At 35.8% G+C, this 26,116-nt stretch overlaps 1 protein-coding gene across 28 annotated transcripts in view; it reads right to left on the bottom strand.

The window, feature by feature from the left end:
* Positions 1 to 26,116, bottom strand: part of C2CD5 (C2 calcium dependent domain containing 5) — a 93,255-nt gene that overhangs the window by 10,000 nt on the left and 57,139 nt on the right. For 20 of the 28 annotated variants that reach the window (XM_081595986.1, XM_081595964.1, XM_081595967.1 and 17 more), the window contains 10 exons: positions 23,762 to 23,953; positions 20,146 to 20,332; positions 16,651 to 16,815; positions 14,335 to 14,475; positions 12,292 to 12,355; positions 11,838 to 11,899; positions 11,514 to 11,612; positions 10,789 to 10,878; positions 10,217 to 10,304; positions 9,362 to 9,448 (listed from right to left, as the gene is read on the bottom strand). In XM_081595986.1, the coding sequence (XP_081452112.1) occupies positions 9,362 to 9,448; positions 10,217 to 10,304; positions 10,789 to 10,878; positions 11,514 to 11,612; positions 11,838 to 11,899; positions 12,292 to 12,355; positions 14,335 to 14,475; positions 16,651 to 16,815; positions 20,146 to 20,332; positions 23,762 to 23,953 (1,175 nt within the window). The remainder of the gene's footprint in view (positions 1 to 9,361; positions 9,449 to 10,216; positions 10,305 to 10,788; positions 10,879 to 11,513; positions 11,613 to 11,837; positions 11,900 to 12,291; positions 12,356 to 14,334; positions 14,476 to 16,650; positions 16,816 to 20,145; positions 20,333 to 23,761; positions 23,954 to 26,116) is intronic. The other 8 variants (XM_081595984.1, XM_081595968.1, XM_081595971.1 and 5 more) reach the window with 2 other exon arrangements.

Below are 26,116 nucleotides of genomic sequence, written 5' to 3'. Positions count from 1 at the left end.
CACCCCAGGCTCACATATCCCAGGAGAGTTCCAGGACTCTCAGAGGTCCTGAGCAGTACAGCCTCACTGAGTACAGACACAGAAAATACAGTCAGCATTAAAGACCCTAGTTTTATCGTGTGGGGATGGGAAGAAGGGAGAGGAAGCTAAAAGAAAACATGAAAATGACTAAAATTATCCTCTATACCTTCATATCTTGGCAATATGGAATTCCCTGGTAGCAACTGTACATGAAATGTCCACAAAAACAGCTTACACATGTAGAATCTATCTGCTCACATCTTCAAATATGTCAAGTTTTAAAAAGTAAAAGTATACAATGATCTGTAGACTATCTATGTTTTATTTTTTTTAAAAAAGGATAAACAGAACATCTATGCAAAGAGAGACAATATAGCTGTTAAGAGCACTTGCCTCTTGGGAAGGAAAATGAAGGGAGAAGGGAGCTTTATTTTGGACACTGTGGTCTTTTTGTAGGATTTGAATTTTTTGTTATGTACACTTATTACACTTGCTACTTTCCCCAAAAAATTTTACAAAAGGTGGAGAAGAAGAGAAACAAGAGAAGAAAAATATTTATCCCCAGCCCTCAAATGTGAATGTGTCTGAATTAAAATCTGAAAAGAACACAGTTTTTAAATTGGAGAAGTAGAGGGAAAGAATGAGTCAGGAGACTTCTGACCTCACTGAAGGAGAGCAGGTTCACCTTCTGCCATGTTTGCCAGGAGGCTCATTTTTTCTATCAGATAAAAGGCCCAAGAGAAGCTAGTCCTGGCAGCAACTGGACTTCAGCACTTTGGACTGGTCTCAACACCTCAAACATCTAATGACCTCAGGCTCTCTGCCCCTTCTGATTACAGTTTGGCTTCCCAGGTAACAGCCTTTTCAAAAGAGAAGGTAGTGTAGACATTAGCTGTCTGGCTCACTGACAAAGCAGAAATTCTGGTTGTGTGTGTGTTAGTCGCTCAGTAGTGTCTGACTCTTTGTGACCCCATGGACTGTAGCCCACCAGGCTCCTCTGTCCATGGGATTCTCTAAGGCAAGAAAACTGCAGTAAGTTGCGATTTCCTCCTCAGGGGATGTTCCTGACCCAAGGGTCGAACCCGCATCTCCTGTTTCCTGCACTGCAGGCAGATTTTTTACTGCTGAGCCATCGGGGAAGCCCCAGGCAATCTCTAAGCCAGTACTAAAAAAAAAAGACAACAGATTTCATACTCAGAAGTAGAAATCTTTTTAAATGTCCTTGAGGCTTTGCTGGGGAGCCAATGCTCAGTTCTGGCATTTGTACATCTCTGTGGAAGACTTGGAAACAAATGCTTCGTATGTCAGGTCCCCCCTGAAGCTGCAAAGAGAGTCTAAATCAAGCCACACAACAACCCAGTTCTCTTACCATTTCCTTGCCCACTGAATACAATTTTGCTATTCAAAAAATCTACTAAGTGATAGTGATAATCCCTCAAAAAAAACAAAGCTGGAAAGTTAACGAGGCAAACAGAACATATAGATATACTATCTGTTTAGTATACTCTAATGACCTTTAACAGGCCTTAGCAGAGTGGGGAGATTAACCTAGATTAAAGCGGTTTAGTGGAAATGAGCATACAGATGAAAAACAGAAAGAAAATCTAGCAAGAATTCTTCCTCCTTCAATTATACACCCGCCAGTGCTTCTGAAGTTTGAGACGCCTCCATTCTCCTAAACAATCTGTCATACCAATGACAAAGGGATGTACTAGCCATGATAAAATCTTACACTGACTACTCTTTTGACAACTTACTTTCTATCATTAAAATTTACAGATCATCTTTGCTCTGAATAATTAAAAAAGTCTTTGAGACATTCTTTTCCTGTCACCCTAAGAAAATTACTAAAACTGAAAAAATTCCTGCAAACTCTGAAAAGATTCTCTGGCAGATTAAAATATATGCAATCTGGAGTCTCTAAACTATATTGCTTTATTTTCCTATTTAAACATGCTCAGTTTTAAACTATGATGATCAAAATTTGGTTTTATGTTCCTTTAGGCATTTCCATCAGTCTATGATGCACTGATCAGTATCTGACTTAATGACAGAGTGAGACAAATGATGTAAGTAAACATTCAGTATACATCTGGACCCTAATGGTCTTCAAATATTGGTGGTCTGATAATGAAATTGACATATTACAGTTAAAAATTATTAAGGCATGAAGAAAAATATAAGTTGTTTTGATCTGGATATTTCACTAGGGGAAAAAAATTCAACTATAATAAACAGGTAATACATACAATAGATGACAAAAGACAATTAGTTGCCTTATTTGAATCATTAAAACTTCCAATTAAAGGTGTACAATATCCTAACCCATTTGCTTTTCTTCTTCAGTCCCCATCATTCACTCCTCTCATTACCATCCTTTGTTATCTTTTTTCCCCAAATAATCCTGGTTTTTGGTCAGTAGCCCAATTCAACTTTCTTTGCTTTTCACTCCCTCGTTCCTTGACTCACTTTTACTGCCCTCGAGCTGCCTTGAAGAAGCTAAGATTCCTTATCTCTAATTCTTCATCAACTCTTTGCTTCCTTCACATTTCTTAGGTGCAGTTTTCACCTTTTCCACTCTTTATAGAGTTTCTGTTCATTCTCTTTCTCCTATTTTTCTCCTTTCACGATCCCCTATTGATTGCTGTGGCCACCAATAACAAAGAAAATTTAGCATTTTTAATAGTTGCTACCATTTGGTTGCTACCATTTTTAATAGTTGCTACCATTCAGATGAGAAAGATATTCTCATCTGAATGCAGAGTGCCAAAGAATAGTAAGGAGAGATAAGAAAGCCTTCCTCAGCGATCAGTGCAAACAAACAGAGGAAAACAACAGATTGGGAAAGACTAGAGACCTCTTCAAGAAAATTAGAGATACCAAAGGAACATTTCATGCAAAGATAGGCTCGATAAAGGACAGAAATGGTATGGACCTAACAGAAGCAGAAGATATTAAGAAGAGGTGGCAAAAATACACAGAAGAACTGTACAAAAAAGATCTTCACCACCCAGATAATCACGATGGTGTGATCATTCACCTAGAGCGAGACATCCTGGAATGTGAAGTCAAGTGGGCCTTAGAAAGCATCACTATGAACAAAGCTAGTGGAGGTGATGGAATTCCAGTTGAGCTATTTCAAATCCTCAAAGGTGATGCTGTGAAAGTGCGGCACTCAATATGCCAGCAAGTTTGGAAAACTCAGCAGTGGCCACAGGACTGGAAAAGGTCCGTTTTCGTTCCAATCCCAAAGAAAGGCAATGCCAAAGAATGCTCAAACTGCCGCACAATTGCACTCATCTCACATGCTAGTAAAGTAATGCTCAAAATTCTCCAAGCCAGGCTTCAGCAATTCGTGAACCGTGAACTTCCAGATGTTCAAGCTGGTTTTAGAAAAGGCAGAGGAACCAGAGATCAAATTGCCAATATCCGCTGGATCATCGAAAAAGCAAGAGAGTTCCAGAAAAACATCTATTTCTGCTTTATTGACTATGCCAAAGCCTTTGACTGTGTGGATCACAATAAACTGTGGACAATTCTGAAAGAGATGGGAATACCAGACCATCTGACCTGTCTCTTGAGAAACCTGTATGCAGGTCAGGAAGCAACAGTTAGAACTGGACATGGAACAACAGACTGGTTCCAAATAGGAAAAGGAGTACGTCAAGGCTGTATATTGTCACCCTGCTTATTTAACTTATATGCAGAGTACATCATGAGAAATGCTGGGCTGGAAGAAACACAAGCTGGAATCAAGATTGCCGGGAGAAATATCAATAACCTCAGATATGCGATGACACCACCCTTATGGCAGAAAGTGAAGAAGAACTAAAGAGCCTCTTGATGAAGGTGAAGGAGGAGACTGAAAAAGTTGGCTTAAAGCTCAACGTTCAGAAAACTAAGATCATGGCATCTGGTCCCATCACTCCATGGGAAATAGATGGGGAAACAGTGGAAACAGTGTCAGACTTTACTTTTTTGGGCTCCAGAATCACTGCTGATGGTGACTGCAGCCATGAAATTAAAAGACGCTTACTCCTTGGAAGGAAGGTTATGGCCAACCTAGATAGCATATTTAAAAGCAGAGACATTACTTTGCCAACAAAAGTCTGTCTAGTCAAGGCTATTGTTTTTCCAGTGGTCATGTATGGATGTGAGAGTTGGACGGTGAAGAAAGCTGAGCGCCGCAGAATTGATGCTTTTGAACTGTGGTGTTGGAGAAGACTCTTGAGAGTCCCTTGGACTGCAAGGAGATCCAATCAATCCATCCTAAAAGAGATCAATCCTGGGTGTTCATTGGAAGGTCTGATGTTGAAGCTGAAGCTCCAATACTTTGGGCACCTCATGCGAAGGGTTGACTCATTGGAAAAGACCCTAATGCTGGGTAGGATTGGGGGCGGGAGGAGAAGGGGACGACAGAGGATGAGATGGTTGGATGGCATCACTGACTCGATGAACCTGGGTTTGGGTTGACTCTGGGAGTTGGTGATGGACAGAGAGGCCTGGCATGCTGCAACTCATGGGGTCGCAGAGAGTCGGACACGACTGAGCGACTGAACTGAACTGAACCATTTGGTCACGTGTGCTGAGTCTCCCAGTCATGTCCAACTCTGTAGCCTGCTGGGCACTTCTGTCCACAAGGATTCTCCAGGCAAGAATTCTGGAGTGGGTTGCCATGCCCTCCTCCAGGGGATCTTCCCGACCCAGGGATCAAACCCAGGTTTCCCGCATGGCAGGCAGATTCTTTACCAGCTGAGCCACCAGGGAAGCCCAAGAATACTGGAGTGGGTAGCCTATCCCTTCTCCAGGGTATCTTCCTGACCCAGGAATCGACCTGGGGTCTCCCGCATTGCAGGTCGATTCTTTACTAGCTGAGCCACCAGGGAAGCCCACCATTTAGTCACAGTGACAAAATATATCTTAAAAAATAGAGAGAAAAAACAGACATGCAATAAACTGTTAATATAAAAAATTTTTAGTTAATATCAAGAATTATATATACTTGTAAGAATTCAGAACCATTAGTTGGCAGAAAAAATTAAAAGCTAATTTCTGTAATTCTTATAGATTTATATTTCTAATAACCAGTTTAAAATAATTTAAAGCAAGTCATTTAAGTTTAAAAAATTAAACTATATTTTAAAATCAAATTTGGTTTAACAAAAAAGTAAACTCTAATAGCCTACTGTAAAAATAAAGGAAAAAGGTTCCAATGTGGATACCTAATTATGGAATACAATGCATTGAGGGGTGTAAGTTTTCTTTTTTACTGAAATCCAGAATGTGACCTATGTTTGTCACATTAGTCAGCAACTGCTAAGCGAAAAGAGAACTCTTCCCAGCCTCTACTTAATGCCACTGAACATGAGGATACCACCCCAGTATAAAGCCAAGTGACAGCAGAAACAAGCGCGGGGGGTGGGGAGTAATAAAAACATGTTTCCTCTATACAGTTTCATCCAACAGTATACAAACACTAAAAGTGACTTAATTAAACCCTTTTATTGCCTTAAATTCTCAGAATTTTAATGAAAACCATTATCCTATTATAGATTAGATTTATAAAGTATTTGATGTATATAGCGGTATATGATTCACACACATTTGTCTAACATAAGTTCTTAAATTCCCACAATATGGTATCTAATATCTCAAGATTCAGGCCTTTAAATGTATATCTACTAAAGCAATATGCTAATCTTTTATAAAAAAAATTATACACATAAAATTGTTGAGATTACTGTTCATGAGAAATATCTTACTGATTTTTAAACATCTTTTACCCAGATTATATTTACTCAGATTCTCTATTTTTACTATATTTGCTCAATCTTTTTTCACTTTCACGTCATAAAATATATATGATTTTTAAATTCTCTTAAGAATCATTTCAGAGTGAAGTGACATATTAAAAAATCTGACATATAGATATTAATGAAGAGGAAAAATATTATGAAAGTGCCATAAAAATTTTGCTATTGTTATCTTTTTTTCTTATAACACAGCTTCATATGAAAAAAATAATTTATGGTGATGCCACATCATTTCTGTTCCTCACAGTATTCAAAGAATTTTGATGACCTTCATTTGATAATGTTCTTTAAGAAATTACTTAGGCTCAGCATTTTTTGATATTTCAAATCAGAAAAATCAAGATAATTAGCAAGGTAACACCAAATCAACCATAATTTGAGACATACATCAAAACTGTTTTGTTTACCTTGAGAAACAAAACCAAGTATAACAAAAGATGGAAGGGAAAAAAAAAAACTGAACATGGATGGACAACTCGGGCCCGGGCTTACTCTACACAGTCAATTAGAATACATGTAACTGAAACATCTTCTCTTCAAAGAGTCACTCATTTTCAGTAACACAAAAAGATAAGGAAAGGTTTATCTACAAGTGAAAAGATGGAAGTATTAATAAACATACTGTGCACAGCTCTTGACACTACTCTGTCAACTAAAAAGAAACAAAAATTTTCATAAATCATTTGTGATAAGAACATGGAAAATAAATTAGTATTCAAAGTTTTCAGAATTAAAAAAGATAAATCTCAGTCAGCTTAGCTAACTGACCTAACTATAAAAATTATATATTTATTTACTTATCATATCAGTTATCAATTTTTAAGCCTCTGGTTGCAGAAAGAAAGTCAAGTTCTTTTTAACATTTATTCCCCACCTTCGCCTTTCTATCTCCCACCTATTTCCTCTAAACCACTAAGCTTAACTGTTCCAGATATTTCTATTCTCTATTCAAAGTCTGCCTTCATGTTAAAATATTCAGCTACTACATTCATGATATAACACTCTATTATTACATGTTTCAGACCTTTCAAAAGCCAGTCTACCTTCATATTTTCTACAATACTTTGAAATAACTTTTTCTAATGTATATAGCATATAGCACACATTCTCCTGGAGAGACATCAGGAAGCAAAGACAATAAATAAGCATGCAACATAAACCACAATATACATGACTTTAAAAAAAAATGCACAGATAAACTTTTTAGTGTTCACTGATGATTTTAAAATATAACATTCAAAGAAAGGCACATAGGTTTTACAGTTAAATACTTAGTATTAAAAGTTTTATTTATATATATAAGTATTAGATGTGATGATATTATTATGAAGCTGACAATGGTGACAACGATGATGATAAAGGCAGCAGGATCTGATTCAGTCATTTTCAAACTTTTTGAAACTCTTTCTTCTAACAAAATCACATAGAAAGCCAACACAGAAAGCACAGTGAATCAAAGCTGCTCTAGTTCAGAGGTAGGGGATCCAGCACTACGCCCGACACCTTCCCTCTTGGAAGGCCACAAGCCACCTCTGAAGAAATTCTATGGTTTGGAGGGACAGAGTTTAAAAATCATTGGTTTAACTGATTTGAAGCTATTTGGAAAATGAACTCAAAGAAACTCAGTGTGACCTCAGGCATAATTTAGCTTTTATGTTTTTAGTAATAACTGAAGAACCAAATTCCATAGAAACTCAAAAATATCTGAGAATTTTAAAGGCTGGAGAGAATCTTCATCTTTTCACATTTTACAAATGAGGAACTGAGACTTCAGTGGCCTAACTGCAGATTAACTGGCCCAAATTCTGACATTTAATATCATCAGGAGAAGAATTAAGAAAAAAAGCCAGGTCTCTTGCTTTATTAGTCTACTTTATGGCCCTTTCCCATGCTCCTTAACATAAACTGCAAATATTTTAGGTATTGTTTAGATATAACTTATTCTACTCAAATTCTTTGTTTTTCAGTTCACAGAGTTTATCATTTGTGCAAAATATACTAATTACTACAAAAAGCATTAGTTTTAATTACCTTTGAAAACATTTTGAAAGCTATTATGGAAACTGTAAGTTATCAATATAGACATGGCTAATTTACAGAGTTTAAATTTAATCTTATGCAGAATTCAGTTGCTATTAACAATATGGTAAAATAGAGCTGACAGGGACCTCAACTCCACAAATAAATATTTTTATAGATTAGCAACTGATCAAACCTTGCTGCTGATTGGGTTATTGGTTTTAGTTGCCCCCTCCTCACCACTGCTGGGTAAGGATAAACAAAGTGAAAACTAAAAGTAGTTTGAAACTAACCCTGTGTTAAATGTAAGTTTCTATAGAAAGCAGGTGTTTAAAAAAAAAAACTTATCTAGTCAGTTCAAGGAAGATTCTAGACTGTTCTGTTTTTTGTTCTAAAAGCTATATTTAAGTTATAAATCTGAACTCAGATTATCTTTGGATTTATCCCCTTTTTTTTTTTAAAGAAATTCTCTATGGAGTTCTAAATGAGAATTTTACTTTGGACAAAAAGGAAAAAGAACCACATGGTAACCATGTTAGAAAGTTCCAAATCTGAAAGTAGCTTAACCTTTTCAGCTCCAAAATATGAGTCAAGATCTATTTATCTTCATAGACTCTGAAGTGATTTAGTAAAGACTCTACTGATATATACACAATGTGAATTTAAAGCTATTCTGTATTATAACTAACTTGGTATCAGATATAAAGTAACTGACAAGTAGAAACCACATGTTACTCGCATTATAAAATGAAAACATTAGACAGGCCATTTGATTTTAAATAATGAATGCATCATTTCTCAAAATAAAAAATTTAGGAAAAAACACAAATATTTATTGTGTATAAACTGCTCTAAGATAAGGTACAGTAATTCTGAAATTTTTATAAGAATTACATTGAAATCACAAGAGAAATGGAAAAAACTACCTCCCACTTTTCTCCAAATATTGTACAGATGTAAGTAGACCTACTGCTATTGAATTAAGGGATAATCATTTTGCATTTGAAAAAATGTTCCTCAAATATAAGACACCTGAAAGACAGAAAGCTCATCCCTTTCTCACTTGTACTAATCCTTGCCCGAAACCTCTCTCCACATAGCTTCTGAAGAAAATAAGCATTTTGTTGTCTAAGAAAATCTAAAAATTTCTGCAAAAGGTTAGAATGTTGCTGGAAAAAATTCATCAGATAAAAATATCAAAAATACCATATGTGAACAGTTAATTTTGGGAAATCCAAATCTCTGAAAATAAAACTTTAATATATTTGAGGTATTAGAACAGAATATCATATGAAAAATTACCTTACTAATTTATGATGAGATTACTAAAGAAATTAAAATGAAAGCAACAGTACTCTCTCTCCTTTATGAACATGAAGAAACATACAATGAGGGACTGAAGAACAAATCTCCATTTCAAAATTAAGTTAAGATCACCTACAATCAAGAAGCAAGTGAAAGTATCTAGAAACTAGTATTTGTGCTTGCATTTCTCTTGCTTAACCAACCTTTAGCTGGTGGAAAAGGATGAGAAGGAAGTGAATCTGAACAGAGTTCCAGGGGAAACTGCAGAAGTTCTTCATTATCTGTAGAGGCTTGGGAAGCAAGAAAAATATAAATTACTACATAATGATCTCTTATTAATTTTTTAAAAATTAAAAATCTGGGATAATATATGTATTTTCCCCCAACTCAATTTATTCTGGTTATTTTCTCCTTGCTTTCTACCTTCACCTGCAGACACTGAGAGTGGTTGCTATCTTTCCAGGAGGGACTGCTGTGAGATTTAGAAAGGATGATACATATAAACCTCTTAGCAGTGCCTTGCAAAGAATAAGCACTCACTAATAATTATTACTATCCTACTTCTGTATTGATACTATACTAGTTCTGTGATACTTGAACCAGTCATTGTCTATTTTCTTTGATAAATATCTGAACACATCATCATTTAACACATCTCTCAATCTGACATTAAATCAATACTATACAGGTGTAATATATTCAACTTAAAATATTTTAGATATTTATTTAGCCAGCAAGTCATTAAACTTCAGAAAGTTTCTTTTTTTTCAGAGCCTCTAAATTGCCGCAGAATTAATGATACGATCTAAGTTTTAAAAAACAGCTACATTTCCTGTGTAAACAGCAGTAAACCACCTATTTCATGTGTGAAAAATAAAGCAGCCAGTCATCTGCTTATTCATACATTTATCCTGATAAAGAAAACAGGAAAAGTATGTTTTCTTGTCAAAAAACATACCATTTAGTTAGTCACCCATCCTCTATGTTTTTTCACTGAACTATAAAATAGACAAATATATTTTTTCACTGCACCGTGCTCCCATCTACCACAGGTTTACCTCTTTGCAATAACTTCTCAGCATGTGTTTTTGTAGTCTGTAAAGCCTGATTTTTGTCAAAAGTTATTGCAACTGCTGTGACTGTAACCTAGAATCACAGAAACAATATGATTAGCGAAGAAATCATTCCCAAAATAATCTTCTCACAAATCTTTCTCATTACCATGGAACAACTTATACAAATTAGCTAATTTGCTTTTACTTTTACTGGTTAAGATTCTTAACCAGAACTGCACATAAACTCAGATATTCAGACTACAACTAAGCCCAACATGTACACCTAAACCTAGATATTCCAGAAAAAGCTCAAGAACCTTCTCTAAAAGATGGAGACTGCAGAAGTCACACTGAGGCAGAATGCCCAGTGGGTATTACACTGGAACACACATGTAATTCCACCTTTAGATAACTAGAGTTCACAAAAGTAAAATGGACAGACAAGGTCTGACTCATACTAACATGTTTAAAAATATTTTGAAATAAAGCAGCTTATATTTCTCAATTATGGCAAATGTATAATATTAAAACAGATCAAAGAAATCTTTTTTAATAATAGACTAAACTTTAATTACCTGAATTAATTCATCTTCAGGGAGAGAGACTGTAAAATTGACATGGCAAAGGCAGCAGGGGATCATAGATCGTAGTTTAAAATACAGGCTCTACACAAAAGAAAATATTAGTAATATCACTTCTTTTAATTTAAAAATCTATAAAAAGTGATTTCTTAATGCATATTTTACTGTGGCAAATAAAATTCAAAAGAGTAAAACATTTCTGTTTTGTCTATTCTTTCATTAAGAATACAGTTTGGGGGGCACCCATGTATACCCATGGCTGATTCATGTTGCTATAAAGCAAAAACCATCACGATGTTGTAAAGTAATTATCTTCCAATTAAAATAAACTAATTAAAAAATAAAAATAAAAAATTGAGATTTGAAAACATTAAAAAATGAATACAGTTTTAATATCTAAGCAGACAGTAAGATTTAGTCAGATTTCTAAGTCATAAAAACATAAGAAAGAGGGGTCTTTAATATTTACAAATACAGATTTTTATGTAGTTTAAAGCTATGAAATAACTCAAAATATATACCTTTTATACTGTGGCAAATTAGGATGGAGAGGTCAACTTTGGCATTTTACTTGGTGGCAGGTTAAGATTGACAAATAAATAAAAATAATTCCCTCTACCACTGTGCAAGGTATTCCAGACAATATAAGCACTTTTCTTTTTAAATCTCATGATCCTTAGGCGTTTTAACTAAAGTATAGTTAGTCAGAAGGTTCCTACCTTAAGCAAGTTTTCACAGAGATCATTAAAGTTCTTATTAAGGGCTTGATTAGTCAGGTTAAGGCTGCTTAATCGGATTACTCTTACTGATGTAAACATCTAAATATGGGAAGATATAATGGCATGTCATTTCATTATTTTTAACTATATACTGTAACAGAAAATAAAATAAACAATAACTACCATATTACTACTATAATAATTATTCTCTAAAAAGATAAGATTTAATTGCAATAAGGAGGCAAAAAGAAGACACATGTTAAGAAAAAACTTGCCAAAATCACACATGCTATATTTGTTTAAAATTAAGAGGAAAAGGTCTACCTGTATTTCAGATGTCCAATTATTTATACCAGGCATAATTTCTGTATTACAACTATAAAAGCCTGTCAAAATAAATTACAGTTAAAACTTATGATACTATTTCATTTATTCTTATTGTTAAAGGATAACATATTTCAATTATTACATGAAGTCCTAACTATAAAATCTACTCATTCTTTTTTTCTAAAACTCTATACCTCTGGGAAACTTTAGACCCCGTTAATAAATTAGCACGGTTTTGGGGGGTAATGATAAAACATAAAAGGATTAAAAATCAGTTCACCTAAGTTCTAATGTAAATATTTTTAAACACTCTGTTTTCAATCTTGGGGCAGCAAAGAACATGACAGAATGTAACACTGATAAAGCCTTTAAAGTTAGTGCTATAATAATTAAGGACTGAAATACTGATATGCAAAACTAGTCTCCTCTCAGGTAATTCTTCTCTATTTACCTGAAGGAGGTGGGACATCAGTGAGGAGAGAATGTACATCTTCCATAGCATCTGTGTCATCAATCTGAAAATGAAAAGATTAAACCTATCACATAAATAATAAATATATAGTTATTTCAAATTTTTAAGATTATTTTTATTATTTATTAAATAGAGTCAAGGAAAAGTAGAGCTATTTTCCCCTAAGCTAAAGCATAAAATCTGAAAAAACTTTTCTAGAATCTATAAACTTTACTGCAATAATAATTATAAATACTTCTAAATGAAATATCTTACATTACAAAGTACACTGGTTTAAAAAAAAAAATCAAGCCTTTTCTCAAGTCTTTTTGAGGGCATGTTTCAAAGATTTACAAAGATAACATAAACAATCATTACCTCTGTTTAAACTAATAAAGTGTAACTTTAAAAAATCTTTTGGCTAAATATGGAACTGCTTTAAAACAATTACACTACAATATTGTAAAGTAATTAGCCCCCAACTAAAATAAATACATTTATTTAAAAAAAAACAAAACCAGTTCCATAGGGATAAATTTAAAGGTATGACTTAAAAGAATAAGTACAAATTCCGTTTTTATTATGTCTCAACATTCTGTTGTGAATTATAAATAGTGAACATATCCAACTGGAGATATATCAACATTCATCTGTACATTGGGGGTCTAAGTCCTATCTCATACCCCTGAGATGTCAAGAACCACTTTCACTGACACTTTGCTTCAGTAACCCACAGTCACGGCCATACCTCAGCTGTGGTATTCCCCAAAACATTTCACACCAAGATCTCAAGCACTCTCCAAACATAACCCCCGTGTCTCTCTGTTGCTTCTTTTACTGAATCTACACCTTGCCCTCTTGTCCACACTTGAAGCACTTCCATTCTCCAATCAGCTAGGATCCCAGGATCAGAAGTATCAAAAATGCTCTGGATCAAGGTTTAAGTAATGCTAAGAATCATCTGGAGGGTTTGTGAAACAGATTCCTGGGCCCCACCTTGAAATATTCATGTATGAGGTCTGAAGTAGGGGCCCCAGGGTCTGAATTTCTTACAAACTCCCAACTGATGCCAATGCCACATCACAGGACACTGAGTAGCACTGCTCTAAACAGAACCATGGAGCTTGTTACTCCTCAATCTTTTATTGACCTCCACTTTTTTTTTTTTTCCATTCTCAGACTGTAGAAATTATGAGAAAAATGTACAAGGTCATATAGTTTGAGTTTTCTACAAGGTAACACTCTCATCTCAGTTAAGCCTTGAGCATCTTCTACAGCTGACATCCTGATCATTCACAGGCGCTGTTCTAGATTCTCCAAGCCTCCAATCCCAACCCAGTTCAATTCTACTATCACCTTCCTGCTTTACTGAGATTCAGACATCAGATTTTTTCTCTCAACTGTCACCTTACCAGGAAACATTTCTCAGTATCCTCATTTATTTTCCTTTCCTTCAGGATCAAAGAAAGACCATCAACCCTTTTAAAGCTAAGCATTCTACAGGGGAGTGCCTGGGAAGCAGATCTGTGAAAGCAGAGGTTCCATAAACCTTTCATGTCACATTTATTCTCCAGGAAAGTCAGTTCTGAATGTATTTTTACAATGAAAGTTTGACTACATATTCTGAACTTAGCAAGAAAACACTACAGTGCTTATATTATTATGCTACAAGTAAAAATGTTATAGTAACATTATAACCTATAAAGTAGGTAAGAACTATAGTAAGTGAAGGAATAGAACCTTATTCAAATTAATTCAAATTTACAAAAATAGCTCCAAAAGTTTAATATTTTTATTTCAATCCCAACATTAATTCTTCTCAAACCATCTACATTATTTTATCAGTCATCTGGTGTTAAACAAAAGATATATTACCAAGTCCTGATATCTTCAAATTTGTTGTAATTTCTGTAAGAAAACATTCTTCTGACATATATAACAGCTGTAATGATTTAAAAAAATCCCACCGATTTAGGATCTGATTGTAAAAATACATATCTTATCGTCCAAAAACTTTTAGAAATTATTTCAATGCAATAATACCTCCAAAACAAAGGCATCTTTTTTCCCATGTGAAAGATCCAATTCTGTAACTTCATCAGAGCTTTCTGACTGAGATCTCAAAAGTCTTGAGCGTTGTCTAGGTTCTGGAATGGGGGATCCTATTATCTCTTCAGATATCTCCTAAAAGAAATATAATTGCTTTATATCATATCTTCTTCTGTTTAAGGGAGCTTCAGTTGACATGTAACACAGCAGTTTCAGGTGTTCAATACAATGATTTGATATTTGTATGCTTCAGTCTGGTTTTAAATTTGCATATTAATAGAAAACTACGGGGGGGGATCTGTAAAATGTATTCATAGTCTATATTTAATTATAATCTTTAGGAATAATTAAACTTTTATAGACTACATGGCTATCTCTTTTAGTCCGACACAACTTAGGAACTAAACCACCACCACCTCGATACAATGATCCAGAAACTATCACAGACACAGCAAGGCAACACTGACATCTAGTGTACAAAGAGGACACTGCAACTGGTAGGGAACTGGCCGTTTTTCCAGCTCCGTGTTTTCTACTCGACATTTGAAAAGTCCTAAATAACGCATAAAGAATTAAAGATTATGTACCCAAATAACATTCTAATCTTTTATATCTTATGCAGTGGTAATTTTTCAAAGTCCCAAATAGTAAAATGTGGTATATGACATACGTATCTATGTTTGTGTTTGTACACATAATACATATATTATACATGTATTTGCTTTGCAACTTATTAAGCTAAATAAATTTTGACAGTTACAATGATCTTTTTAAGCTAAACGTATAGGTGCAATCTTATATGGGTTCGTTAAGTTTTTACCTCTTTTATAGCCAAAGATCGCAACTAACTAGATGTTCTAAATAGCTGCTGGCCATAAGGATATCAACAGAAAGTGGGTATGTGAACACAAATGTAAAAGACAAAGCCTGCTGTTAGTATAACAGAGGCATCTCTAAAAAAAAAAAAAAAAAGGAAAGTATTTTTTTTTTTTTTTAATATTTATTTATTTATTTAGCTGTACTGGGTCTTCATTGCTGCACCTTCGCTTTCTCTAGTTGCAGTGAGCGGGGGCTACTCTCTATTCGTGGTGCATGGGCTTCTCACTGTGGTGATTTCTTCTATTGTGGGGCATGGACTCCAGGGAGCATGGGCTCAGCAGTTGAGACACAGGGGGCTTAGTTGCCTTGCAGCATGTGGGATCTTCCAAGTCCAGGGTTCGAACTGGTGTCCCCTGCATTACAAGGCGGATTCTTAACCATTGAACCACCAGGGAAGCCCAGGAAAGTATTTTTAAAAAGGTTTTTCCAAACTGTTTTCAACGTTCTCTGCTAGTGCACACCTTACATAAGACTGCCACTGCACAGTTTCTTAACTCAGCTACTCTGCAGCACCTTCATATCCATTACCTTACTTGCTTTCCACATTTATCTGCCCTACATAAATCTGACTGGGTACCTGTTACAGTGACTACAAAATGAGAAAGAAAAGACCCTGCATTTTTTAGTATTTTTGCCATAGATAAGCAATCTTTCTCTATACTAAATAAAGAAAATTTTAAGCCATTTATTTGGTTACTCAACAAGGACTTATCTATCAGGAGGCTACTACTAGGAGGAACTGGTCGAGCCATTAGGAATACAGCCCTGATGCAGCTTCATTCTACCGAGAGCATCAAGGCAAGTAAGTGAAAGTTACTCAGTCATGTCCGACTCTGTGACCCCATGGACTATACAGTCCATGGAATTCTCTAGGCCAGAATACTGGAGTGAGTAGCCTTTCCCTTCTCCAGGGATCCTCCCAACCCAGGGCTTGAACCCAGGTCTCCCACATTGCAGATGGATTCTTTACCAGCTGAGCCACAAGGGAAGCCCAAGAGTACTGGAGTAGATAGCTTAGCCCTTCTGCAGTAGATCTTCCTGAACCAAGAATAAAACTGGGCTCTCCTGCATTGCAGGCAGATTCTTTGCCAACTGAGCTATCAGGGAAGACCGGGAGCATCAAGCAATACACAAAAACAAACTTCACACATAAAGACACACAGAAATAATAGAAATGGAAAACAACAAAACACTGAAGGGAGATAGGAGGTACCAAAAATTGATGGGAGAGTTACCATTTTTTAAATAGGGTGTTTGGAGTTGCCTTCCCTAAAAAATAAGACATTTGAGCATGGATATAAAGGAAGGAGAAAGAATGAGTAATAGGGACAGAAATTTTGACAGTGTAGAAAAAAATCCTTAAAAGAACCTAGAAATACACTAACATGTAAACAATAACATGTATTCACAATGGAGATTTATTTCACTTACCGGAGGATTGATTTCATACAGCTCTTTATTCTTGGCGATCGTGTCATTTATCTTCTTCTGCATATGAGATATATGCTGCTCGTATGAGCCATCATTAGGAGTCTTCCCAGCGATCTGAATACCACCAGGCGTTGGTAAAGCTGCTAAATACACACCGGTGGCCGACTGGTAAAAATAATGGGGGAATAATGAGAAAAAAAAATCTAAATCATAACAGTCCTTCAGTATTCATATTCAGAAATATGGTCCTTGTCCTGTAGGAAAAAGATAATTAGCACCCGTGTTTGCATAGGACATATGTAAAAGGACATAGAAAAACAGAACTCGTAGCACAGGGGGTTGGTTACTTCCAGTGAGAACCCTGGGTAGGTCAGACACAGTAGTGAAAGGACAATTTCCTTGGCTCTGCATACCCAACTGGACTTTAAAGTTTTTACTCATGACTGTAAAAAATAATGTGCACAGAAAAAAAACAGCTCAGGAAAATATGATTGAAAATTGTAATAAAGTAAGTATTTCATGAATGAGTAGTTTATCTTTAAAGTGGCAAAAGTAAAAAGGAAACTTATGCAAAGCAAGTAAAGAAACTGAAGTTCAGAAAGGATAGGAAACTTACTCAAGATCACACTATCAATAAATGTGGAGAAGAGATGTGAATGTGTTTCAGATTCTTAAAACCAAGAACTTTCCACTATATCATCCTAACTTCATAATCACCAAGAAAGAAAACCTGATACAGATTTATTTTAAATATTTAATTAAATACTAAATTCTGACTTTGTAACAGTACTGCATGTCATTAGTACCGAAAACCTATTAGGGGAAATATAAAACAAGATAAAACACACACACACATATGTGCTTTATGTTTACATATGTTTCTGTAAGGAAAGAAAGCAAAAAAATGTATAAAAGTACACACAGCAAATTGTTAACATCAAAGGAGTAGAATGGAGAAAAGAGAAGATAATTCTTTTAACTCTGGATAGTTGCATAAATTTTAAGAGTTGTTGTTACTAAAATTTTTAAACGACTGCCAATTTTGTTAAATTCCATCCTGGAAAGCATATGGTGCTCTATGAAGTCTGGTCCCCCAGAAGCTCTTTCTCCTTGTTTGTTCACATGTCCATGACTGGACCCACAACCCAGTCTCTGATGCTCAAGCTTAGAATGCCCTCTGCACCATATGAAGCCTTAGTGCACCATCTCTTAACACTTTCTTAACTGCATTCACTAATAAGGCAACAACCCAGAATTGCTGAGAACACAACTCTGGAACTAGACAGGCCTGCATTTGAAACTGAGTTCTGGTATGTGCAACCATATCACTTAGGACAAGTCTCAATCTATTATGGCATCTGTCTTCTCTTATCAAGTTAAGATAATGTCACATTCCTTCCAGAGCAGTGCAGTGCCAGATACCCAAGAGACACTCATCCGAGATTACCTATTGTGAAAAAGCTACTCTTGAGACCTTGAGATTCAGGTGTACAGACTAAAAGAGTCTCCAACAGTTACAATGAGTGTCCCTAGTGATCAAGAAGAAAAGATCAGTAAGAATCAGAAAAGGCAGTATTTGAGGCAGGAATGAAGAATTACATCTGGGTCACAAACTAGTTTCCTGGGGCTCAACCATCAGAAGTATTTTCTGCAATTGGCACACTGTTCTTTAAACTTGAGAATCTGACCAAGCTCTTAGTCCCCAACACACCCACCAATCACTGCAGTTCTACATTCAGCCCAACTACACTTCTATGTTATGTCCTCAGTAAGCATGAGTTTTTAGATGGGTCATTGAAATATCAAATATTTTAATATGAATCCAACTGCTTTTATTATCACTAAGAATTTTGCTTGTTTTAAAAAAGAGATTTCCTAATTAATCATTGTCACACAAGTATCACCTACATATAGAAATTTGCATATTTGCTCTTATAGGAAGAACAGATGAAGCAGGAAATAATTTAGCATTTTAATCTACAAATGCATTCAGAGAAAAAGAATCCAAGCTTCATAAATTTCTTAAAATTAAATGTCTACGCATGTCTCTAAAATGATAAAGAATTCCAGTTTGAAAAGTACTGGTGACGCAGACAAAAATTCTGGCTGGCAAAGTGTCGAGAATATGAGAGAACTTCCATAAATATTTTGCAGACATCTAGTTCTCTGGATCTCAGGCTACTTATCAAAGCAGTTCTCACTTTCCCCACTGATAACGTTTTGTGTGTGTGTGTGTGTGTGTGTGTCAGTAGCTCAGTCATATTCGACTCTGCAACACCACGGACGATAGTCCACCAGGCTCTTCTGTCCAGGGATTCTCCAGGCAAGAATACTGGAGTGGGTAGCCATCCCCATCTCTAGGGGATCTTCCCAACCCAGGGGTCAACCTGGGTTTCCTGCACTGCAAGCAGATTATTTACCACTGAGTCACCAGGGAAGTCCCTGTTAGAACTTACTTTCTAATGCATCAAGATTCACATGAAGCTAAGATAAAGAGATTTTCACTGCCTCACAATTTACTGGCACCTCAGAAACACACTGTTTTACAGCATACTCTACTGCTGACCACCGGTACATGTGTCTCACATGTATTGATTTTCTCCATTAAAAAAAGAGATTCTTTTAGCAGAGTGGTCCTCTCTGCTAAGGAGTGGTTCTGCCCCCTAAAGGACACCTGGTGATGACTGGGGACTGTTTGGGTTGTCAGTTGTCACACTGTATGGGAGGCTATTAGCATCTAGTGGACAAAAGCCAGGGATGCTGCCAAACATCCCACAATGAATAAGACAGCCCCATATAACAGAGTTATACAGCCCCAAATGTTAACAATGCTGAGAAGGAAAAACCATGTGTTAGCAACGTATAAACAATAATAAAGTCCAGACAATGGTGGCCAACTTACAAAATAAGGTCTACAAGGTAATTCTTAGAAATGTGACTATAAGAATTATAATCTGAATACAAAAATAGAATAACATAAATGTAAATTTATGTAATAGTTTATTAATTTAATTTCAAATAATAATTTCATAAAGAAATATAAAAGTATCTGAAAGTCTATCACTGGATTTCTTTTCTTCTTATAATGTCCCCAGCCCTTAGAAGTCTTCGGAGAAGGCAATGGCAACCCACTCCAGTACTCTTGCCTAGAAAATCCCATGGATGGAGGAACCTGGTAGGCTGCAGTCCATGGGGTTGCTAAGAGTCAGACACGACTGAGCGACTTCACTTTCACTTTTCACTTTCATGCATTGGAGAAGGAAATGGCAACCCACTCCAGTGTTCTTGCCTGGAGAATCCCGGGGACGGGGGAGCCTGGTGGGCTGCTATCTATGGTGTCGCAACGAGATGGACACGACTGAAGCAGCAGCAGCCCTTAGAAGTCTTAATGCCAATTTTTTAGCTGAATCTTCTTAAAAGACTCTTTGAATCACATAAAACAGAATCTACAACTACATGAATCACAAAACAAAAACAAAACATCTTGAAACTTACCGCTAAGCCCATCAACATATTTTCGCCCACTGTGATCTGAATTCTCAGTCCAAATAAAGCATTCATTGCTTTGAGTTTTAGTTTATTCATTAGCTGAGTATGCACTTCATATTCCATAAATGGCAAGAGATTACTGATGGCTGTGGCATTTGCTTCTGCCTGTGCCTTCTTTTTTAAGCGACACAACCTATTAAGGAAAATAATGTAGTCAGTGGACAGTGTTCCTGATACCATCTTAGGCAATATCCAATTTTTAAAACTTTCTAAAATTGTGCTTGATGAAAAATATTTACTTGTTTCAGATGGGCTTATTACATTTTATCAATAATCCTTTCTGCCATTTTTTCACTGTATACACTTTTGCTAAAAGTCCCATTTCGACAAACAAACTGAAAAAAAAATCTCAAAATCTCTAGAAATGAAGCAAATAGTAATCAAAATCATCAGAGAATATAATTTTAAATCTTAGGTTTCATAACTCCACATGATCATATAATGGGTGGATAACAGAGAAAAAAAGTTAATTTACTCATTAAAAGAATATAAAACTTGAATATCTACCATGTGTCAGGCACTGTTCTAGGTGGTGAGCAATGATCAAGGAATAAAACACAGAGACCCTGCTCATGACTGTATTCCAGGGGAGGAGTAATAAAAAAAGACAAAGAAACAAAGCAACTGCAGACAATGCTTAAGAATCAGGTGTGTGCAGAAAATAAACCAGGTGAACAAAGAATAATTGGACAGAAGGCCTCAGAGCAGAGATAACACCTGAGCCAGGATCTTAAAGACAAGATGGAATTGCGACTGCTGGAGAAAGACAATGATGGAATGAAGCTGGCATATTAAAAGAACCAAAAGGAGACCATTGTAGCTCAAGTGAAGTGAGTAAGGGTGAGGGCAGCACAGAGGAGGATGCAGTTAAGCATGGACATGAATATGTTAGGATTGGTCATGGTGAGGAGTTTGATTGTATTCTACCAGCAATGGGAACCCCAGATAGATTTTAAGAAGTAACATGATCTAATGTATATTTCAGGACATCATTTATACTGCTACACAGAGAATGGTGCAAAGAGAACCGATGTGGGGATGGTGAACAAGAGCTACTTAGGTGACAGACAACAAAAGTTTGGACTAAAAAGTTGACTGAAAAGATGAAGAGAAGATCCCTAAACTGGTAAGCCAGGCTGCTCAGGCCAGTAGTTTTCAAATGCAGGCTTGCATCAGAACCACCTGGAGGGCTTGTTAAAAAACAATTGCTGGGCTCCATCCCTAGGGTTTCTGAGTTAACACTTCTGGCACAGAGCCTCAATTTGCATTTCTATACATTCCCCCAGGATGGTGATGCTATTGGTCTAAAGGCCACACTCTGAGAATTGTTGAAGACTACCTAAAACAAGGAAAAAAAAAACTGGATAAACTATGTACTTTTAAAACTCTTCCTAAAAGCATCATAGGACCAGGGCAAGGGGCAATACAGGGTATAAATATAAGTGGGTAGCATAAGGAAGTTCTTTTGTGGTGGTGAACACCTGTGTATCTTGACTGTGATGGTGGTTTACACAATCTATTTGTTGGGATAAAACTGCATAGACATATATATATACACACACACACAAATACATAAATGAATGCAAGTATTAATAATGTAAAAGTGATTCAGGTCTGGAGCATAGTTAAAACCATTATAACAGTGTCAATATCCTAGCTGATACCCTACTACAGCTGTGTAAGATGTCACCAATTGGGGAAGCTAGGTGAAGGGCACACAGGACTTTGTACAATATTTGCCAAAGCAAATAAAACACAATGAACAATAACCAGCAGAAACAACAGAAAAAAATTTTTTTAGATATTAAAATCATCAGTTACAGAATCAAACACAGACTATAGTATGTGGTATCAGATTTGAAAAAGAATAAAGTACAACTTCTGGAAATAAAAAATCAAAAATTTTAAACCCAATTATTAGGCATAACAGCATATTTAAGACAGCTGAAGACAAAACTAAAGAACTGAAAGATAAGAAAATATCCAAAATATAACATAAAGAAATAAAAAGATTAAAAATATAGATAAGAAAGTAACAGACATAGAGGAGGCAGTCAGAAAGTCTAACATACTTTAATTGGAATATCAAGACAAGAGAACAGATGAATCACAGAACTAACCTAAAATTTTTTAAAACACATGAAAGACACCAATCTATAAATTCAAGAGGCCCAAGGTATAACAATCAGGATAAAGAGAACTCCATACCTAACACTCTACAGGGAAACTGAAGAAAACTGAAGACAAATAAAATAGCTTGCACACAGTCTGAGGGAAAACTTCAACAGAAGAACAGTTAGTCTAATAGGTTATTTCTCAACAGTTGCAATGACGGCCAGAAGGCAGTGGAAGAGTATCTTCAATGTGCTTAAAGAAAATAACAGCTAGCCAAAGATACTGTTTAAAGATAAAATGGGCTCATTTTCAGACACGTAAAAATAGTTCACCATCAACAGATCCATCAAAAAAATACTCAAGGAGATAACTCAGGTGAAAGAAAAACAATTCTAAATGGAAGGTCTAAGATGCAAGAGGGAATGAAAGCAAAAAGGAAATAGATTAGAAATATATTTTAGAAGAAAATGTAACATGCCTTTGAAATAACTCTGATGTGGGGAGGTTAGGAAAGAGAACAATGTCTAAGAATACCATATTTACAATGAAGAACTGAATAGAGAAAGTATCACTTGTGAAAACAGGAAAGACCAATATGAAAGAAATGGATAAAATCAGCAGTTCAATATGGAACAAGTATGAGATGCTTATGAAAGTGGGGTGTAAAGTAGACAGCAAAGTATATGGGTCTGAAGCTCAGAAGAAAGTTCTGAACTAGAACTATAAATTTGGGAGTCCTAGAGTTACAGACAGAATACAGATATATAGGAGTTGATGACTTCAACTAGGGAGAGAGCTTTGAGAAGAGGGTCTGAACTCATGGCTCTCAAGGAACAAGAAATGAGGAGGAATGAAGACTACATATAAAGGTTGGAAAAAAGAAGAAGTGTGGCATTGTGAAGTCATGAATTTCAAAGAGAAAACGATCAGCTGTGTGATTATTGCTGAGACCTTAAGTAAAATGAGGACAGAAATGCTCCATGGATTTGGCAGCCTGGCAGTTGTTAGTGACCTAGATAGCTGCAGCTGTTTCCTGTGTGCCTTCCAATTTCCTATTTCAGCACACTTTAAAGAGAACTCTTAACAGCTAACTGAAATTGTTAAAAAAAAAAAAACAACAAAAAAACAAAACAAAAACCCACATAGCATCATTCTTAAAAAGAACAAAAAGTCAATTTCCAAAATGTATCAGATATTTAATGTCATTAAAGCATACTGAGTCACATCCCTCACCTGTGACAGGTTAATTATCTTCATAATAATAAACATTGTACCTAATTTCAATGTTTAAGACTGCTTTTGCATACAAGTTTATCTGAGTCTCATAAAGAGGATTATTTTTCCTTCCAATTTTCCATACAGTAAAATCATATGGATCAAATATGTCTATTGGACTTCATACCCTATATTCCTTCAAGGACCCCAAGTACGGTCTTCACAAACATACCTTGCTTGAATGAGACAACCTTTTCCAATAACTGTTGCATCCACTGGGAGGTCTATGGTTGTAAAGAGAACATCAGGAACTTTTTGTTTCCTGCAGTTATTGCAATATGTGAGATGAGCTGGAAATGGCATATTCAGTTCATCATATGGTATATGGCAAAATCCACAGCCTGCAGGCAAATTTTCTTCTAGCCTATATGGATACATTACAGGGAAAAAAGGTATTCTTGAAAATTCTATGCATTTTTCCAAAAACAAATATTACCTACTTGTGTATAAACTATATCATAACTTTGACCATTATGGTACCACTATGATTAATAAGAAATAAACAGGAAATCAGAACCACAAACTCTGTTTGAAAGAAGAGGCTTATACAAGTTGAGAGGCATTTTCTATCAATTATGTCTTTTTTATTTATTTTTTAATTGAAGGATAATTGCATTACAGAATTTTGTTGTTTTCTGTCAAACCTTAACATGAATCAGCCATTGGCATACATATATCCCCTCCCTCAATTCTTATGTTTGATGACCTGACAAAAACCACTATTATTCCAATGGTTTCTCCTTTAGAATACAGCATAAAAATGAATGGTTGATGTATGACAGAAATCAAACCAATATTGCAAACCAATCATCAATCAATTAAAAATTAAATATTTTTTTAAATGGCTAGATAATAAGAGTGATATGCTTTTATTATCTGAAAAGATAATACACATAAAATCAGAAAATAATTACTAAGGGAAAAAAATTAACCAATTTGAAAAAAATCTACAGTTGAAAACAAATGTATTTAACAGGAAAAAAAGTTAAGTCAAAGCTAGGCACACTCTAAAGTTTCTAATTTCTAATGGCTGTTGTAGCCTTTCAGAGAAACCAAAACACCTGTGTTTCGGAAATGAACATCCATCATACATGAAGCACAAATGAACGACCCACAACCTTCCCATTCACTGTAAAATGTCTACTGTAATAGGCTGTTTATGAAATCATTTTAGAATGATTAAGTCTTTTTTCAGTCATTAAACCTGAAGAAATCAGGAGAATAGGAAGGGAAGAGGGAAACTCCACAGAGAACAGCAGGATTTCACACAGTCACATGGCTCTGAAAAGATGTGGGTGCTCAATTCTGTTTCATCTAAAAGTTTACAAGTTACTATACCTCCCAGGAATCAGGCTTTGCACAGATTCTTTGCATACATTATTTCACAGAATTTTCTCAGTAAGCCTCTAAATTAAATTAAGTTTCTCCCAGATATTATTCTTTTACTGTTGGGATGGCATTCGGGCCTATTAGAAGTAACAGGGGAAACAGATACGAGCAGAGCTGTGAGCCTGAGCAAGTCATTTAACGTCTGAGAGTCTCCTCTATAAAACTGGAACAACAGTATCTACCCAGAAAGCTTTTTTTTATTTAAAGATTAAGTAAGAAAACTATAGCTAAATGCACACCGCCTTCAATATAACGCCAAGCACAGGGAAACAAAACCTATTTTCACTTGGCCTGAAACCAAGGATACTAAGTAATTTGCTCAGTCACAAAAAGTACTAAGTAGCAGACCTCAGATTTTAACGCCAGTTTGTTTGAATCCAAAGCCCATGTGGTACAAGGGGGACACAGAAAGATGAAAATTGGGATAATTCTTAACCAAATAACTTCCAGAAATTTGAACACAGGTGGTGTGACATCATAAAGCATAAAGAATAAAAGTGCCAAAATGTATGACGTTTAGTTCAGGCTCAATCATGTCCAACTCTTTGTGACCCCATGGACTGCATGCCATGAGGCTTCCCAGTCCATCACCAACTCCCCAGAGCTTGCTCAAACTCCTGTCCATCGAGTTGGTAATGCCATACAACCATCTCATCCTCTGTCATTCCCTTCTCCTCCTGCCTTCAGTCTTTCCCAGCATCAGGGTCTTTTCCAATGAGTCAGTTATTGGAGCTTCAGTTTCAGCATCAGTCCTTCCAGTAAACATTTAGGTTTGATCTCCTTGCTGTACAAGGAAATATCAAGAGTATTCTCCAACATCACAGCTTAACAGCATCAATTCTTTGGCTCTCAGCTTCCTTTATGGTCCACCTCTCACATCCATACATGACTACTGGAAAAACCATGCCTTTGACTAGATGGACTTTAGTCAGCAAAGTAATGTCTCTGCTTTTTACTATGCTCTCTAGGTTGGTCGTAGCTTTTATTCCAAGGAGCCTTCTAATTTCATGGCTGCAGTCACCATCTGCAGGGATTTTGGAACCCAAGAAAATAAACTCTGTCACTGTTTCCATTGTTTTCCCATCTATTTGCCATGAAGTGATGGGACCAGATGCCATGATCTTAGTTTTCTGAATGC

Source organism: Giraffa tippelskirchi, chromosome 4 (genome assembly GCF_054371585.1).
Source record: "Giraffa tippelskirchi isolate mGirTip1 chromosome 4, T2T-mGirTip1v1.2.pri, whole genome shotgun sequence".
In the NCBI taxonomy this organism is placed as follows: Eukaryota; Metazoa; Chordata; class Mammalia; order Artiodactyla; family Giraffidae; genus Giraffa; species Giraffa tippelskirchi.
The sequence above is the reverse complement of the archived record's forward strand: the minus strand, read 5'-3'. Positions and strand labels throughout refer to the sequence as shown.